We start from the raw sequence: 18,383 nt of genomic DNA, 5'->3' as shown, positions 1-18,383 counted from the left end.
CATGCACGTTTTGTAGCAGAAAAAAAAATTATCTGTTTCTCTGCTAGTCCTTATTAGTTACATTATTAAATACAATCCTGAAAGCAGAAAAGCAGAAGAGACCAGCCTTTGGGTTAGATGCCTATTCAGTCCTTGGTTTTTTGGTTTTGTTGAGGATCACGTGGATAAAGAATGGTATAGGCTACTTAGATTTCTGAAAGGTGTTTTAAACTCCTAAAGTTTAAATCTAACTTCACATTCAAAATGATGAGCTCTAAGGTAACCATTGCTGCTCAGGAAGATCATGGGGCAGCGATACATATTACCAAGAATCTGCTAAGACAGTGCTCAGTATCAAACAGAAAAGCAAAATCAATACTCAGTATAATCAGGAAAGGATAAAAAAGCCAGAGAACATAACTGTCCCAGATCATTTATCCAATTGCATCTTTACTGCTGAGTGCAGATGTGGATCTTTAAAGGTCAGAGAAGTTGAACGAGAATTTTCAAAGCTATGGAGTGTTGTTTCCAAGTGAGAAATGATAAACACAATACTCTAAAGAAAAGGACTCTTCAGCCAGGAAGAGAGAGGCCTGAGGGGACTAATGACCAATTTGGATAAAATAAGAAGTCATATAAAGATAGAAAATTTTATATGGCTTTAAACAGAAAACTGGACGAATTCATGAATGAGAAAGACCATAGAATGGTTCTAAATTCACAGAAACTACATCTAAGCCTGGAAGCTTTTGAGCTTTGAATGCCTGGAATCAGAATGAAGAGCGGGAAACAAAATACATGTCAGTCCTGTTCATACAGTCTTCCCTAAGCATTCTTCTTTGGCCTTTGTTGCAATGTCTATAGCTGGGCTAGGTTGACCTTTGGTCTTCACCAGAATGGTTCTTTTTATATTCTAAAATTCCCACAGTCTTCTGAGCAGTTTGAGGAACTTGAATAGGATAACTCACACACTAACATTTTCAGAGACAGAAATGTGTGTCTTTTTTGTAAAACAAATGAAAAGAATTGTAGTGATGTGCAAATAAAACAGAAAAAAGCCAAGTTTGTTTTTAGGGGAGGTTCAATAAGGAAGGTGGTAATGAAAGAATAAATTGAAGAATGTGAGGGAAAGATGATGAAAGAGCTTTTAGTTGACCCATGGAACTGGTCTGGTAATTAATGAAAATCACAGCAACATCCTCAAGATGGCTCAAATGCCATACTTGTATCATTAATAACTACACTCTATTCTATTAAAAAGATAGATTTAGCCACACAGATAAAATGTGAAAAAGGATGTTAGAAGCACCTGACATAGAGGGCAATTAAGTACTGTTAATTTTTTTCCCAGAAATCAGAAAGCTGTATGCCATAATGCATACAAATAATCCTAAACAGCAATCACATCTGTCTGCTTATGTATAACAAGCAACAGCAAGTACTGACCCAGTGCACCGATGGTACCGATAAGAGGAAAAAGCACCCATTGTACTGGCTGAGGCAGTATTAATGGCATTTTACTTAACATCAGTTCTCTTTGATAGACTGAATACTACTAATCTTTCTGCTTTTAAAATAGACTATTTACTTTTAAAAGGGGCATTCTATGTTTTCACAGAGAATGACAAAACAAATTACTTGTTTTCCATGACTTCATACAAACACTTTGATGTTTAAACTGCATGTGAACAGTTAATCCTCCTATACTGATGTGTTCTTGGTAATAGATGGCTTCACATTGTCTCAAGGGGAAGATCTAAATCAAAATCAGACACATTTTATTTTTAGTCTCAAAGCTGCAATGCTAAATGCAAATAAATCAAAGCAGGTTTGTATATACTACTCCTGAAGTTTGCCTTTATAGTCGATATATTGAAAACACATAAACATAAACCAGAAACCAAACTTCATTGACTTTCAAGTACAGTACTCCTTTCTTTTCTGAGCTAGGTAAAAACAAATGGCTATCTGTATTGCACAGATTTATTTTTTTTATGAGAGTTGATTTAACTACCAGTTAGCTAATCCCCAAAGAATAACCATAAAAAGATTAAATGCAACATCATTTTAACTGGCTGCAATGCATATCAGCAGGTAGTTACAATTCAAAAGAAAGATACAATGTTAGAGGTGACCTAAAATTACTTATTTTTAAATTACCTTAGTGTATATAATATCTAAATAGCAAGAATAGGATGCACGTAGCATGTTTAAGAGTATCCTTTCAGATCTGTAAAACTATGCACTATCATCTTCAATCTCTGGCTCTCCACTGATAAATCATATGCTTTTCTTTTAAGAAAACTGCTCAAGTGTCCTGAGGTGCTCTGCTGACTTATATGCCAGGAAAACTCCATGATAGCTGGGACATTCTGTGAATAGTACGTCATATGTAGAGAGGGAATTTTCAGAGAAAACAAAAAAATGTATTTTGTATTTTTATATTCCATGTATATCATGACTCCAATTATACCACTGCTTTGATGATTTCAGCACATCAAGAAGTCAAATTATCTATACAAAAGTAGGCAATGCATGTAATTTTATCAAATTGCAACTTCAACACTCAATTGGCTTTTTTTTCTGTATTACATTGTTTCATGAGAGTTTTAACACGTAAGAATTTTTTAACCAAAAAATGCACTAATGAAAAACAAATGACCTTTGCTAACAAAGCATTGCCAATGTCAAATTACTTGAACATTTAATTTACATTCCAGATGTTTCTGCATGGGGTGGACCACATTTTAATTAAAGGAACCTCATGGATGCTCTCTTTCCTGTTTGCAATGACATGGACTGTCTTTTCTCTCATTCATGAGCACATGACATCCCTGTGGTAACTAGGGGAATTGTTTACATGGGAAAATATTAGGAAAGTATTTTACGAATTTGCAGTTGTTTGATGCATACCAGCAGCTGGAAACATGGAGGAAACTTGCCTTTTGGCAAGCCAGCTTTCTGTGAATCATCAGTCAGTGCCCCAAGTACTCTGGGGGTCCATAGGACTAGTTTTTGAGAATCTATATCATTTACTAAGATTTTGATCAGAGACATCCAGATATATTTCTTTTAATTTCCAGGAATTATAACACAAGAAGTAGAGTGTGTAAAGTAATGCAGTGTTAGTGGGAATACATTCTCAAAAGGTGTAAAGTCTTCCTTGTTGCTCATCTTTAACATTATGAAGCATTGCAGTCTAAAAGTCTTTACATGTAATTTACGTTAAGGTTTTGTATACTAACAGTATTTCATCAAACCTTCCAGAAAGGATTGCAAAAAATTCAATTAACACAGCCTTCATGGGAAAGAAGAAATAGCATTCAGTTTTTCAGGCAAGAAAAATTAAAATACAAAGAGAAGTGATTTAAACAAGGATTCACAGCAAATCAGTGTCAGAGTAGGAAAATAATTAGGAGTTTTCCTTATGGATTTCCCTATTTTAATAAAAAGCTGAACAATAATGACAGAAAAAAAGATATCTGTGGTGGCATCAACAGGTGTAACTGATCCTGTGCTCCTACGGTTATAACTAGATCAAATATAAAGCATTTAAATCTAAAATGAAAGTCCTAGAAGCACATCAGAAACACCTACTCTGCTGTCAAACAAAAATTAACTTATTTTGTGATATATAAACCAAACCAAGAAAAATAAAGAAAGCACGTATCTGTACCTTATCAAGTTCTGTGGAAGAAGTCAGATACATATTCCACAGATGAAAGGCCAACATAATTCATATAAGAAGCAGCTGAGGGAGCAGGGGTTGTTTATCACGGAGAAAAAGGAGGCTCAGGGGCGACCTTATCACTCTCTACAACTGACTGAAAGGAGGCTGCAGCCAGGTGGGGGTCGGTGTCTTTTCCCAGGCAAGTGACAGGACAAGAAGAAATGGTCTCAAGCTGCTCCAGAGAAGGTTCAAGATGGACATTAGGAAGAATTTCTTCACTGAAAGGGCATTGGAATGGGCTGTCCAGGGAGGAGGTGGAATCACCATCCCAGGAAGTATTCAAGAAACAACTGGACGTGGCACTTGGTGCTACAGTTTAATTGACAAGGTGGTGTTTAGTCAAAGGTTGGACATTATGGTTTCAGAGGTCTTTTCCAACCTCAGTGATTCTATGATTCTCTGATTTCTCATGAGAATCCTGTGGATGGAAGTCATAAGATCTCTCTTTAAAATTACATTTATATGGATATATCTACCATGTTAAAAAAAATGAGAACACCGTATATTACTACTCCTAGTTCAACTGAAATAACTAATTTTAGATAACTTAAGTATTTTGCAGTAAGGATTTTTTCTGAGATTTTTGCTTTCTCCAATTAAAAACTGAAGGATTTTGGTTTATTAAACCTTGGCAAAAATGTTCAATATTTGTAACATGTGGAACATATTTTCATAATTTTGAAAGGAATGTAGATAGAGCATGTAGGGGTTCCACTAGGAGCACTGCCAGCATGTCAAGTGAGGTGATCCCTCTCCTCTAGGCAGCCCACATTTGGAGTGCTGGGTCCAGTTCAGGGCTCTCCTGTACAAAAGGGATATACAGGAACCAGTCCAGCAAAGGACAACAAATTTTTTAAGAGACTGGAGCATCTCTCCAGTGAAGACAAGCTGAGAAAGCTGGGATTGTTTAATGTGGAGAAAAGGCGGCTCTGGGAGGTCTCCTCAAGATGCACAAGTACCTGAAGAGAAGGTATAAAGAAGAGGGAGCCAGGCTCTTTTCAGGGTTGCCCAGTGACAAGCAGTGGGCACAAACTGAAACACAGGAGGTTCCATCTAAACACAGGAAATGCCTTTTCATTCTGAGGGCTAGAAAAGTAGAGGTGATTGTATTAGAAAAAAACTGAAAGAACGAGTGTAGTGGGGGCAGAGGATGGATGAGTAACGGGGTATTAAACAAGAGCAATGAATACATAGAGTGAGAAGACAACATCAAGGAAGAAAGGAAGAAAAAGCTGAACATTAGGAGAAAACAAATAGTGGGCTGCCAGCACCCTCAGAAAGCAGAAGTTACTTGGTAGTAATGAGCAGAGGAAAGACTCTGGGAAGCCCAAGGAAGGGAAGTGACACACTGGCTCGCTGATGAAAGGAAAGGAAAGGGCGAGGCAGGCAGGACAGAGGATCTCAAACTGCTCCTGGTCATTTTTATAAGATCAAAGAATGGCTGTGTTCTGGGAGGACCAGAAAGTCTTTGATGTAATGGTAGTTTTAGCAGGACACCACAGAATCAAAGCAAGAGGAAAAGAAAATATTAACCCTTTGATTCAGTATTTGCGCAACATTCATACAAGTAAAGTATGAAAATCATTAAATAATCTCAAGAGCTAATAGCAAGACTTACTTATTGATGGAAGGCACACAGAGAGACAGAGAGGGAGAACAAGGACAAAAATGGATAGTGTCAGGCAGACACATAATTTGTCTGTGAAATGCATTTGGTATTGTTATCCTTCCAATTCTTCTTTTAAATTGGATGATAAACCAGAAAACTGATGCAAATTTGAGCCTGCTACTATAGGAGAATAATCTAATAGCTTTTACATTGCTGAGTGGATGCAGACAGAAATTTATTTTACTGTTATTCAAAACCTCACTTTCTTGAACATAAAAATGCATTACAACAAAATGCATAAATGTTCATAGTGAACAGAAAATTCATATTAAATAACAATTTTGCTGAATACTTACAGCATCACTGGAGTTAACCTAGATTTATGGACATAATAACAAAAAGCTGAATTGTGTCCAGAAAAATCTGATCCAAGTATTCTAAGAAAGTGATAACCTCACTTCTGGGTTCTCTACTGAAAGCAAAAAGCTGTTTTATTGATCAAAGGATACAGAATGCATATTTTCACTGGAATAACTTCAGGATGTGGTTGATTTCAAATTAAATTTTGCAATCTTCTATGTCAGACTAGTACTAGTAAGGCAGAGGAACATGACTTGCAGCTTATGCTCACAAAAAACAGTATGCAGTTTATAGAAACGCACTAAAATCCTAAGCGCAGCATAGTAGCAGTGTGCACCTACAAAATGCATCCTGACCTCTTTATGACAAATAAATACACTTTCCATTGTAGCCTCATCTGAGAATACAATGCAGATTTTTTTCCCAAAAAATCATACTCCTTTCTCTATAAATACAGAGCCAAATCTTGTATGTAACAACTAAAGTATACTCAAGAATATAAACTAATTTTATTTAAAGATAAATCATATTCATTCTCTCAAAATGTCAGACTAAATAATTATTAAAAGAATTAGGATATTTACTTGTTAATAGCTATGAAATAATTAAATTCACTTTAATTAACAGCATTAAATCAAATAAAAAATCAAACAAAACACATAATCTCTAGATAATCAAAAATCTCAGCTTTGCCTATACTTGTTACTCCTCTGGCACTTCTCAAGAGTTGAAGGATTATTCCAGAAAACATCTAGGTTCTTCAGCTCCTTTTATATCCACTAGTAAGTCTAACAAACCTTGTTCTTCCTTACCTTCCAGCTTCTGCTCCTGACCTGCATAACTTGCTGGAGCAAGAAGTGGTGTACCTGTCTATTGAATAATACAGCAAAATTGATCTGATTGAAAAAAAAAAGAGCCAAAATATCGAAAAGCTTCTCCTAAATGGGTACTATTTGTTCTCAAGCTCCTTAAGGAAGTGATCAGATCATGTGTAATATATTGAAGGAGGTTCATAATAATAGCATTTTCCTCTGGAAACAGGAGCTGGCTAAGGAAATAGAAGACCATGGTACCGTGGAGAGGAGATGGAGCTTCCAGCACAAACAGACTGCTGAGAGGAGAAGGAGTTGAGAGGGCTCAGAGAGAGGCAAGGGACCTCCCTGTTTTCAGCAACTCACAAAATCACTGAGTTAGATTAAGCTAGGCCTGGAAGGTTAATTTACCCAGAGGTCTGAATGGAATTTGAAAGGTTGATGCTACATTTCTTTCCCAACTTTTTTTTTATTATCTAAGTTGGCAAGTTCATCACATGGCACTACAACAATTTTACTAGCAAGAGCAGAAGTTAGAAATTACTAGATTGTAGAGAAAGGGCTAGTATGATAAATAGGCTATCCTTTTCTTCTGTCTGAACAATAACTTACAAATCTTCCTTTTAGAAGTAGGAGACACTGGAAGTACAAAAAGGAGAAAAGCTCCAGAAAAAATGGAAAGAAACATTTGTCACAAAATACGGACTGAATTTACATGCCATTGGGATATTTGCAAGCAACTATCCTCTGCACATGTCAAAATAGCTCTGGCAGCAGAAAGGACGAGGAATTTGCAGGCAGTTTAACTCATGGTTTGTGAGAAATAGATGGCAATGGATAAATGCCTGACTGGTTGTCATGTAAGCAAACCATGAATAAGAGAAGTTCCTGAACAGAATTAATGTCCTGTCAACACCTGACAGTCACACAGCACCACGCAAAGTGCCAGGACACTGAATGTCAGCATTAGCTTCCTGCTTCCACAAGGCAGGTGTTGCAGCACAGCACTGATTTCCAAAGGGCCTTTCATGCCTGAATGAATGACTTTTTTAACAGATTGAATATATTTAAAATATATTTGAAATCAGAAACTGTTTTCAGAGATGCAGAGACTAAAAGAATAAAAAAATAATTTGCACAAATTTCAGAAGTTCATACTCGTGGCATCGATATTGTCTCAGTAGTGGTTTCATTAGATGAAATTTTCTGTATTTCTCATGAAAAGAAACTCTGAGCCTGATATACACACTGTGTGATATCTTATTGGACACTTCTACATGAAGGGAAAGAATGGTTCAGAAATTACAGGGCAAGCTGAAACTCACTCCAGCTATTCCACCTGACAGACTTACTACCTTGGGACATCTAGAAAATGCATTCACAGCATGCACAGGCATAAAGTTTTGTTCTTCCAATGTAATATCATATTAAATTATATTAATTAGTGTTTAAAATTACATTCCTTGACTCTTTTAGTTGCAGTGTTGATACAGGCAGATAAACTGATTCTGTCCTGCACCTCCCAGACCAAACAAGTAAGAACACCGAGTAGTCACTGAAATAATTAGATCTATCACATGGACCTCAACCACTAGAAGTATTAGAAAAATAACATCTTTTGTATGGATAAAATCTACAACATTTCTCTTCCCAGGGATGGGATGAGGACTGAACAGTACAGAAAAATTACAACATTGAAATACACTGTGTTTCATATAACAAGTACACAAGTACAAAATTATCACATCTTCTCTTAAAAGTAAAATGACAGTTAAAAAACCCAGAACTGCAACTTTTAAAAATACATATATAAATAATATTTTCATAATTTAGACAAGTTATCAGCAATGTAATTGGGATTGGTTTGGAAATTAATTTAAGAAACTTACCATTTCTAAGGCCATAATACGTTCCTAAAAGCAAAAATACAAGATGCCATTAGAAAGCAAAGAATATAAACAAAGTGTAAGTCAAAGAATGATTAATAAGATTCATTTCGGGGTTTTGGTGGTCTCATATGTACAGTTTTTTGTAAAAAACTCACTGAGTAGGAACGGTTGTACTTAATTGGATGCCCTTATCACACTATCCCCACCTTGGGAATCTGCCCCAAAAATAAGAAACCACCCAAAAACAAGGTGAGAAAGGATTTGAAAAAAATTGCGCCACAATATATTTTTTTCAGTTAGTGCATTAGGTTTTCAATATTGCTGATTTTACTCTTACATATCTCAAAGGATGATTTCTTTTTTTGATCATCTCTGCTTGTAAATCTAGCATGTTTTGGAATTCATGTAATCTTAGCATCAGGCTTAGTTTTCTTTTACGCATTTCCTTAGAAAACTAAAAAGTAAATTCTATATCATTATTCTTTCATCCAGAAATAGCTCTGAATAATGTTTTATTAATAACAGGATGACATTAGTCAAACAAATAAAACAAACTTGTGTCAGTTTTAATCCAGCACAAAATACAGAGAACCCAGAATTAGCTAATTTACTGCATGTATTTTAACATTCCTTTCCTGTTCCGAAGTATTTTTAAGAAAAATATGAAGTTAGTAAAATCAAGATAGTGTACTCTGGCACTATATCCTGATAAGGTATGGTATTTTAAGTAAATTGATAAAACATTTATTCAAGTGTTTAGGTGAGTCCACATTTAGAGTACATGACCATTAAGACATTACAGGAACTCTAACCTTACTCAAATATTACTCAGTTTTTTCTCAGGCAAGGTAGTGTATCACATGCTAAAGTCTATATTCTTCCTTAGAAGCAGGTTAGAGATACAGACTATTTCCACACATCAGAACAAACGTATCATAAAAAATACTATATTGAAAATCCAGAAATTTTTATTCTGAGATGTTTGTTCCTCCACAATATTGTAGTGGAAAACACTCATATTAATTTAAAGATTCTGCAACAAAACACATACTCATTACCATAAAAAAGATGGCATTTACAGATCTCATAAATTTCTGGTGATAATGAACAGCAATTCAGATATATTTTTTTTCAGTTAAAGAGGACTACTTTGAAAAAAAAAATCATTAGAATGAGTGAGGATGGTTCCAATGATAGAATAAAGAGTGTTTTCAAAATGACTCATGCATTAAATAAAGTGCATTATATAGCTGCCAAATTTTAAAAATACAATAAAATCTTAAAATCTCAGCTGATAACTTTCTGAAGAATAGTATCTAATGTATTAGGAAATTTAAAATTGATATTTTAAAGCATGTGAAAGCATGGGTATCTGAAAGGAGAATAAACTGCTATCAAGCATTTGAATATAAGAACATCAGCCAGAGCACTACAATTTACACACTTAACCAGAAGTGCCAGTTAGGGAAAGGAATAAAGCAATTTAATCAGGAACATGACAGTCAGGCAGGCACACATAGCCATGCAAGACACTGCTATGATGCAACTTCCTGCAGTCTAAAATTACTCCTCATTCAATCAGAAGTAATATCATTAGAACAATTTGTCAACCATGAAGCTTCACATGAAAGCAGATGCGGAATTGCTTCACATGAAAGATCTTTTTACATTGATGTAACTAGATATGCACCTGTGTAAACTGCTTGCGCAGACAAGCTCCCAGCCTTGTTGAACTTGAGCTGCCAGAAAGCCAGGCCAAGATTTTTGTTTGAACAGGAAACAGCTGGATTGGTGTGTTGTGTAACTTTTGGGTCTTGCAACTTGTCTTTTCTTACTGGATCAAACTGTTTGTACACTAACTTCTTTGATAACTCTAGCCCTCAAAATGCCTTCTATTTATTGTATGAGAAGAGAAGGCTTAACTTCAAACAAACTCCTATGGTCAAAACTCAGGTCAATAATGTCATTTTCCTTATGAGCCTTATCTTCATCAATTCCCTCACAAATGTCCTGATTTCAGTACACTTACAGAATGCTGAGTCATTGATCATTGATATTCCTTATGTTGTATGTAAACTTTTATAATATTCATATCGGGTATTGTTTGCAGCAATTTGTTGTTAAAAATCTTTTTTTCTTTCTATATTCTGAAGAATACACACATTACCCTCCCTCATAGCCTCCTGAGCCTCACCATTCAGACATTCCAGCCTGTTTTTGCTTTCTTAGCCATTTCAATTTGAAAGGAGTATGTTTTCTTTGACTGTAATGCTTAAATACTCTTCCAAAGCTGAGTTTAGCGTAAATCTGATGGTTTAAGTGCAAATTTAAAGTGCTTAGCACAAACAGCTTTACTGCTAGATGACATACAATAAGGATTTATAATATTGTATCAGGTCCTAGCAAATACAGACTGGTCTATTCTTCCTCAGAAAGGCAACTATGAAAATTTAGTGCTTCAGAGGCTTTAAAAACTTACTTAGAATACTTTACTTTCAGTTTTATTCAGTTTTACAAAAGTAAGTAACACTGTCCAGAGAATTTAACCCAACCAGTGCAAAAAAACTCAGCAGTGAGTATTACTAGCTATTGGGTCTGTATTTGTCTGTATATATTTCCAATGAGCTATAAGGCAGTTCAGAAAATCACAATGCTGTAATACAATATGGTAGTTTTAAGGAATTTAACAAAAATGTAGCTAATTAATTGAGCAGAAAATATACCTGGAGAGCTCCCATTTCTTCCTCTCTTCTGTGTGTCTTCTCTAGTAGCTCTGCAAAATGAAAAATGGAACTTGTAAATTCAACTTCCTGTCTCACAGCCTGATAGAAAATGTACTGTGTAAAACACTGAGTTTTTAATTTTACAGATTACACAACATCCCTTTTCAGCTGATTAAATAATAGATGAAATGTTTCAGTCATATGATTGTTTCCAAGCATGTGCTGTTGAGGGGACTAAAAAACAGCCTCAAGAACACAGAAAGACAGTTTGACTGAGGGAAAAAAAAGCTTTAAGATTCACAGATAAACTTTTCTATACTGGAATAAATCTTCTGGTATATTTTTAGAATTGAATGAAACAAATCAAAGAGATTCTCTCTAAAAATTGACTAAAATTGATTGCCAAAGCTATGTAATTATATATGAAGTTACTGTAGAATACTGCAGATCATTTTGACTGACAATAATTACCTCCTCTCACTAAAATGGAACAATTTTGCTAAGAAAAATAATTCACAGTGACAAAATATTAGAAAAGTTTCTTATAGTCTTTACAAGATAAAATTTTAGTATCTTGTATTGTCATGTGAGACAATTATAGACATTGGCACATATATGCACTTATGTAACATTTCACATTAGAAATTACTTTTGTTGGAATTCTGTGGCTTATATCATGAGTTGCTTTTCCCTTTTATTTCATTCATATGGTTTTATGATTAAAATCATGGTTTTGATAAATTGCAACATATTTAGAATTCTCAGAAATCTTGAAGTTATAACCTCATAAAGAGCAGAAAAAAATCAAAAAACATGCTGCAGGCTTTTGCTATTTTAAGTATCAGAAGTTCACCCATGAGCTTTGCATGAGAAGAACATTGCTTTATTTAAGCCAGAGACTGACTCTGAATTCAGATATGCTCCAGATTGCTAGAAATTAGGAGAGTTAAGAGATTATGAAACTGCCTTGACAACGTCAAAGGACTGAATTCTGATTGTCAATTCCCTCAGCATCCAAGTACAAAACAGCTAAACAAGTACTTCTGTTTACTTCCTTAAGAAATAGAGTTTACTGATACTTACACAGTCATAAAGATATGTTCCAATGACTTACAATAGTAACTACGTAAAATATTCTACTGACATTAATTTGTCATCTTTCCTTTCTATCTCTAATCTTTTACTTTTCTCCTTCTCGTTATGAAACCTCCTAGGGAGCACCTGAACCCTCCTTTTTCATAGCTTATTTCTGATTGCATGTGGGTTGAGACTTATTTCCAAGCACCAGTCTCTTAAAAGAGATGTAGATAACATGTAAAAAAATTACATTCATTTTAGTTAATTCTTTCACAAGCTGAGAAATTGACTTGCTATTCTTTCTTCTTAGCTTCTATGCCACTTTTTCCAAATTCTTTCTTAAAATCACTAAAATTACCATTTCTTCACTTTGTTTTGGTGCACTTATGTTTTTCTGATTATTCTTTAGTATGCTTTTCAGTCCAGTGATCTAACAGCCACATAAATTACTGTAGACAAGTGCACTACCGTCAACATTAGTACAAGAATTTTTGGTTGAAAAGTAGCTGCCCTCTATGTTTTCTCTGGGTATATTCCAGTATTATATGTAAGCTGATAAAAATTTGTGTTGTAATACTAGCTTTAAAAAAAATTAGGAGCAAGGAATAAGTCTATGAGAAAAGGGTGGGAAATGAAAAATTCATCCCCATGTTCCATCTGACCAAAACCCTTCAATGATTATACTTGACTTGGCTTTATTTTCATTCTAATGTAGTAATTAAGATTCTATTGTGCAGACATGATTGTTCCAAGTGAAAAAGTTGCTATTACAAGGTTCCTTTAAAAATCTTCTACAAATGTAAAATAAGTTGAACTGATTTCTGCTAACAGTATCTAGGTTTGAAAACTCTGCATCTCAGATTAGGGTTATCTAGAATCCATTTACTTTATTCTACCCCCGCTAAATCGGTTATCCCGCACTTCACAAAACTCTGTCCCTGGAAGGGTAAATAGGTGTTGAAATGGTGTTAACTAACAAAATATACACCTGTGCAGAGTCATCCTTTATGAACACATATTTAAAAATCAAGTTCTGTATTTCAACTGACTATTCCATTTATTATTCCATGGAAAATAATGGCATGTTTTGTCCAAAGCTGAAGTAAAAAAATAAAAATTAAAGTAATATATATTAAACAGCTATACAAAAAGTCATATATAGCATATTATATCATTCCTCTGGACATCACTTACCATGACAGAATAACTTTGCCTACTTGATCTGAAAAGCTCTGTTGATTTATTTTATCATTTGGACAACACTTCCGATATTTAAGTTCTTGTGCAAACTTAAATATGTTTTATATCATGTGCCAGAAAATACTGTTGCAATAAAGACAGAGAGTGCATTGTGTCTGCAGCAGAGCAAAGATGGTCACTGGCCCTAGTGAAGGCTCCTTTCATTCATCCTGTGAACAACCTCTGAGATTTCCAATTAAGATTTTGTTCATAAATGAAGTTTCAGAGTGGCATGAGTTGTTACAACAATCTTGCTATCATCTTCTTTCATGGCCTAATGTAACCACAGGGTACTTGGGGATTTTTCAAAGCAATACATCATTATTCTCACAAGGCACAGAACACATCAATTTATAAATTTACTAGAAGAAATAGCATTATTGAAAAAGGCACCTTTAGGCATTTGTGGCTCTTCTCAAAAGATGAATAATACATGGAAAAAGACAACAAGAGAAATGGGATGGAGAAATAAAGATATTCATCAACATATTCCCTTTTTATTTCTAGCTAAATATGAAGCTTGCAATCCAATAAGGAACTATAAACTAAAGCTATTAAAAAAACAGATATATTTCAGATGTTTAAAACCACTCAAAATAACAGCAAGCTCAAGATATTGTCTGCAAAATTAAGGATCATACTTTTGTGCAGTTATACAAAACCAATTTATTTACAGTGCTTAAATTCCAAATCATTTAAAGACTGTATCTCACTGAGCTATGCATCAGTAAACACCAAATGAGTATCCTTGAAGTTACACTACAGTGACTTAGATTTGACTAATCAAACTTACAGAAAAAATATAGGTTATGATTTAAAACATTCTGTCAGAATCATTATCTCTTACAGTTTGCCTGACACTGAACCACCTCAGTATGTTGCAAAACACTGCAAATACTAAACTGGAGATTAAGATTATATATTCTATCATACCATACAGATAAGTGAGGAAAAAAGGGTTATTCAAACAGATTTTTGAAACACCCACCCCCCAGTTGTAATTTTTACTGCTGGTGAAAAGTATCAGAAAACAGATTTAGGAGCAGATATTTATTGATGGAAATGAGTAAAATGCAACAGTACTATCTTATTTATCTTAGCTGATCCATTAATATGCCAGTAACTAACTAGAAGGCTAAAACTCCTCCATGAACTAAAATGTTCAACTCCTTTATCTGTGCTGAGTGTAACAAAGGTGGGAAACAGGACATTGCCTCTATATTAACTGGAGCATCAATTTCTCAATTTCAAACACTGCATGACCTCCCATTTTAGAAACTGAAGAGAAAAATCTACAAATTGGACCAATACCACATTTTTATGTTTACCTTGTTCTAGCCAAGGAGAATGCACAAATACAGAAGTGCACACAGAATCAATTCTTACAGCCATAGATACCTACTCATACAGTGAAAAATCCTAAAATGTGATTCAGAATGCTCTGAAGCTGACATTCACACAATAATTCAGTTTTGCATTCACAGGTAATACATTGCAAACTCTCCTAGGTATCTTCAGGCTGGTAGATCTGACAGAATACTCCCACTGCTCTGAAGCAGTTGCAGATCGCACAGGAAAATACAGAACAACTCACATAATACAAAAAATACAGCTACTACGTGGCATTAAAGCAAGAAATCCAGGTTATTACCAGAAAAGAATGGCAGCTTGGAAAAAAATGCCAGCATAATTTTTGTATCATCAAGCTAAGAAAAGCTCTTCTCCAAAATACAAGTCAGGGTTATATATTAGTAAAACTCTTTGGGATTTCCCCAAAGTTTGTAACCCTAGACATTGAAGTATTAACTTATACAAGTATGTACCAAGCTCTTGAGAAATCACTTAATTAGACATCCTGATTATATTATCTTTAAATTTGCTTTGATAAAAAATTATAAGGCTATTATATTTCAACTATTTCCCATCATTCTCACTTCAAATACACATCCTACAGCTTTCAGTCATCATTTGGATATGTTTCCCACAAAACTGCTGAACAGATAGTGCAGCATTCCTGTAGATGCACAAGGCAGGCAAGCAGATTTCCATCAAGTATGAAGGAATTTTCAAGCAGCTGATTAAGTCAGTTTCTCTCAGCTAGAAATTACTTATCTTGCTCACGTCTACACAGCCAAGTGTAATCACATATTATACCACTTGCAAGTTCTTCCCTTCACACAATGAATCTGACACGAAGGCCCTATTTTGGGGGTTTAAAATGTTTCTAGCTGAACCTCTCGAACCAAGGTGTTTCACAAGATATATATATATATATATATATATATATATTCATGGCTAGTAGAGGCAGAGCAACTGCAGTTTTGCCCTATATCTGTGTTAGGTTGTGAGGAATGGCTTCACAGCACTGTCACAACTATTACAGTCCAGAAACACTCAATACTAAAGGATGTTTCAATGAGGCTGAACCTTCCTACTGTCAGTCCAGAAACCACAAATCACCCTGGCACTAAAACAACTGAGATGTAAAACAGTACTGGCACGTGCTTTGCACTATTTTAATTGAAACAGTACTTGCCACAAATGCAAGCCATTAAGGCAATTTCTACATAACCATATTATTATCATAAAAACAACTTTAGAGAAATACGTATTTCTTAGAATATTAGTTTTTACTAGAGTGGAATAAGGTTCATATATTATTTGTTTTTCCGAATGTGTAATCCCAATCAAGATTTAAAAAAAAATCCCAAAAAAGTAACTCTCAAGTGATTTTTAATACCGATTAGAGCTTTTCTAGTTCATTAGAAAACTGTTGTATTAACATTGAGAACATTCCACTGTCTATAAAGATTTTAGTTCGGTTTCCACCATTGCAAGCAACACAATAATCATGATCACTAAGACAAAAAACAGATGTTTATATGTATCTAAATCAATAGTTTTCTCATCCATATTTAAAAAGAGCTCCAGACATAAAAGAATACCATTTTTTAAAAGGGAGTTCCTTTTGCAATATTCTTTGCCTTTTTAGCTCCTAGCATTTTATTAACTACTGTAGTTGTTAGCAAGTAACAGTCAAGATTTCAAAAGAATATACTTCACACAAAATCTGAACTTTTTTTATTAAATTCATTCTTTTGGAAACTTTTAGGTACACACTCGCATTTTTACTGTGTAAATTCAAAGCAGATTCTTCAACCTACAGTGATGCATTTGCTTACCTTTCATTTGCTAACCTGAAGCAGCACCCCTAATCATAACAGAAGAAACAGAAGAAACATGTCAGAAGCTAATAGAGAAGGAAACAATTCACCATTCAGATTCCCTAAGAGAGTTACTACTATACAGGAAACAGAACATACCGTTTTCTTTTTATTCCCTGAGGCTTATACAGATCTGATATTTTGTAGCAAAACTTTTAAACATTCCCATCTTCAGTCTGGCCTGGTCTATATTTCTTTATTTGCAAAGAAGCTAATTACTATTGGGAAGAAAAAAAAAAAAAAAAAAAAAAAAAAAAAAAAAAAAAAAAGGAGAGCTTATAGAAGGGAAATGTAATTATTTAGGGGCTGTGAGGAACAAGAGAGAAGTGCAATTTAGTATTCTCAGATAATTTCTATTCAAGTTATACTCATGTCTTTTAGAAGACTTCTAGGAATGAATGATACATTACTGGGTTAGGCCTAAATTTGTGCAGTCTGTACCTCACTCCGAAAGTAAAGCATGAACAGGCAGGATAAAAAAAGTAATATTATTTACTCTAATGGCAGCTTCCAGAATTAAGCATCTGAAAGAACACCTAAGCATCAGAGAGAAACAGGACCACACCTAGACCATCCATTACCTAGCTAGCCTCCATAAACTTGACTATTTCTTAAAAAGAAGCTTTTAGAAATACGTTAATGGCAAAAAGCAGTGCACAAATAACATGTCTATTACAGGATGTGTCCTCACAAGCAGGAAGACAAGACAGAGGTGTTTAGTGGCTTCTCTACCCATCTTCAACACCAATGACGAGCTGGGGTCCCAGTGCTCTGAGCAGGAGAACCATGGCTGTGAGACCAATAAAACTCCCAGCCAATCCTGAATTTGTGTGAGATTTGCTACTCCTGGATCTCTTGAAGTCCATAGGGCCTGATGGAATTCTTTCAAGAATAAAGAGCTGGCTCATGTCTTTGAGATGCATCTCTCAATGTTTTTGACCAGTCTCGGGAATCTGCAGAGGTCTTAGTTGACTGGAAGCTGGCAAATGTCATCCTGATTTTCAAGGAGGGCAAGAGGATGACCACAGCATCCATGGAAAAGGACCTGAGGGTCCTGGTTGATGGAAAGCTGAACATGAGCCAGCAGTGCTCTGGCAGTCAGGAGGGTCAACCCTGTCCTGGGGGGCATCAGGCACAGCATGGCCAGCTGGGCAAGGGAGGGGACTGTCCCCTCTGCTCTGCACTGGGGCAGCCTCACCCTGAATACTGCGTGCAGCCTTGGGCACCACAATGTAAAAAAGACAGGAGGGCTACAAAGACAGTGGATGAAGTGCCTTGAGGGGAAACCACATGAGAAGTGGCTGAGGTCAATTGGTTTGCTCAGCCTGGAAGAGACTGAGGGGAGACCACATTGCAGTTACAGCTTCCTCATCAGGGGAGGGCACAGGTCCTGATCTATTCTCTGTGGTGACAGTGGCAGGGCCTGATGGAATAACCTGAAGTTGTGTCAGGGGAGGTTGAGGTTGCATATTAGAAAAAGGTTCTTCACCCAGAGGGTGGTTGGGCACTGGGACAGGCTCTCCAGAGAAGCAGTCACAGCACCAGCCTGATAGAGTTCAAGCAGTGTTTAGACAACACTCTCAGGCACACAGTATGATTCTTGGGGGCCTTCCGTGCAGGGCCCAGTGTTGGACTCAGTGATTCTTGTGGGTCCCTTCCAACTCAGCATATTCTGTGATTCATTGAACCTATTTATTGTTTCAGGTACCAGAACATTTTGGGACAATGAGCTTCTATAATT

The 18,383-nt window shown here is 35.5% G+C and overlaps 1 protein-coding gene across 3 annotated transcripts in view; it reads right to left on the bottom strand.

Moving 5' to 3' along the window:
* CEP128 (centrosomal protein 128) overlaps positions 1-18,383 on the bottom strand; it is a 92,062-nt gene that overhangs the window by 14,873 nt on the left and 58,806 nt on the right. For all 3 annotated transcript variants that reach the window (XM_083863238.1, XM_083863237.1, XM_083863239.1), the window contains 2 exons: positions 11,103-11,152; positions 8,380-8,403 (listed from right to left, as the gene is read on the bottom strand). In XM_083863238.1, coding sequence (XP_083719364.1) covers positions 8,380-8,403; positions 11,103-11,152 — 74 coding nt within the window. The remainder of the gene's footprint in view (positions 1-8,379; positions 8,404-11,102; positions 11,153-18,383) is intronic.

This window comes from Zosterops lateralis, assembly GCF_965231275.1.
Source record: "Zosterops lateralis genome assembly, chromosome: 6".
Lineage (NCBI taxonomy): Eukaryota > Metazoa > Chordata > Aves > Passeriformes > Zosteropidae > Zosterops > Zosterops lateralis.
The sequence above is the reverse complement of the archived record's forward strand: the minus strand, read 5'-3'. Positions and strand labels throughout refer to the sequence as shown.